The sequence below is a fragment of the Phytophthora infestans genome, genomic scaffold, assembly GCF_000142945.1.
Source record: "Phytophthora infestans T30-4 supercont1.3895 genomic scaffold, whole genome shotgun sequence".
In the NCBI taxonomy this organism is placed as follows: domain Eukaryota; phylum Oomycota; class Peronosporomycetes; order Peronosporales; family Peronosporaceae; genus Phytophthora; species Phytophthora infestans.
Window position 1 is genome coordinate 1 of NW_003304785.1, and position 1,663 is coordinate 1,663.

The following is a 1,663-nucleotide window of genomic DNA, read 5'->3' on the forward strand; positions in this document are numbered from 1 at the left end:
ATCCACTTCTTGACTGCTCACGTGCCTATGCGCTCCAAGTCGTCCAGTAAACTCATCTCAGAGAACGTGCACAACGCGACAGCCAACTTGCAGCTCACGTACAGTGTTGAACTGAGTCCCATCTGCAAGGACGACTTATTGGTGCTACCTAGGAAGTTGGCGCAGAGCTGCGGCAATATCTCGGACGTGACGCTGTGTGCACGCACCACCGCCATGGTGCATTTGCTGGATCCAGTGTCTGGACAGAAGGCCGAGCTCCCGACCGACAGATACTGGAAGTTGCCGTTCCTTCCTCTTGCAACCAGCTCCGATATGGTCGAGTTCGTCGTGCTGGATGTGGAGCCTGTGGATCCGCACGAGCTGCGCCACGTCCACGTCGGACCGGTTGCGACTTCTGGTAGAGGTTGCAAGTCTAAGTTCGTGGTGGCTGACGTGGAAGTGGCTCGAGAGAGCGACTTTGGCGTGAATGACACGACGTTCCACGTGCGTACACATCTTGGTGTTGTGTTGTCTGCCGGTGACACGGTCAAGGGCTACGATCTGTCGACTGCCATCTTTGGCTCGAGCCAGACGTACACTCTGAAGGAAGAGCTGCCTGACGTTGTGCTAGTACGGAAGGTCTACCCGCGTGAAAACAGACACCGCAAGGGAGACCGCAAACTGAAGACGCTAGGTGCCAGTCGCCGTGGGAAGGTCAGTAAAGCCGAGACAGCTCGGATGGAGCACGAGATGGAGGTGTTTACTGAAGAGTTCCTGGAGGAGAAGGACCAAGAAGAGCACGAAGGGGTCGACGACGAGCACGAGCACGAGGAAGAGAATCTCCCTGAAGAAACTGAAGACGTGTCGGCCAGTGAGGACAAGCAAACAAAAGCTGCCGTTTTTAGCTAGGAGGACTGGACAGATCGAGCACTTAAAAGTAGTACTTCATCTCGGTGACACTATTGTTCGACCCTTTTCCTATCTTACCAGCCATACTTGGCATACGTTTCCCTTTTCGTTTTCAATGAGGCTCCACGCTTCTCCAGCAGTTCAAAGTCACGCACCTTTGCGTCGAAAGCAAGTTGGTTCAGCTGGTGCCTCTGTCTCTGGAGACGGCTGGGTTTGCTGGACGACACGGTAGTGCCAGCTTGCGAGTTCCAGAAGCTGGCGTTCACCTTGATCTCCTGGTCACTGGATCCCTTGACTCCGCGGTCTCCTGTACGCGGATCAACTGGCGGCTGCCAGGCATGAGACACTGGACCTTGCACCTCCCTGATCTGGTCCGCCACCGTCTCAAAGTGGCCCTGTTGCAGAGCTCTCTCAATGTCTCGTTCCCGGGTCCTCCTGCGCTTGGAGCTGCCTCCTGGTACGTCGTCCTCCCCCTGAGCAACGTAGAAGTCCTGAGAAGCTGCAGAATAGCTAGCCTGATACTGCTGTTGTTGCTGGTAGTATTGCTGCCAGGCCGCCGCATTTGCCGCCGCTGTCGCCTCGTCCATTGGCTGCTGATCTGCTTGAGCCCGTGTGGCCTGTTGCGCCTGATCTTGAGCCTGTTGCTGCCCCTGATTCCCTTGCATGGCTACGCCAGCACTACCCACTGTATTTGACACTGGAAGCTCGTGCTTGGGTGGTGGCAGGAAGGACAGAACCGAGTCCTTGTCGGCTTCCGAGGGTCTAGGCCGCTTGT

General features: G+C 56.2%; 1 protein-coding gene across 1 annotated transcript; it reads left to right on the forward strand.

Annotated features, from left to right (window-relative positions):
• Positions 1-27: 27 nt before the first annotated feature.
• Positions 28-1,230, forward strand: PITG_22541 (60S ribosomal export protein NMD3, putative; the record flags this gene model as incomplete). The annotated part of the gene is made up of 2 exons (XM_002909712.1): positions 28-786; positions 970-1,230. 2 exons carry the CDS (start codon positions 28-30, stop codon positions 1,228-1,230), a joined length of 1,020 nt encoding a protein of 339 aa, XP_002909758.1.
• Positions 1,231-1,663: the final 433 nt, after the last annotated feature.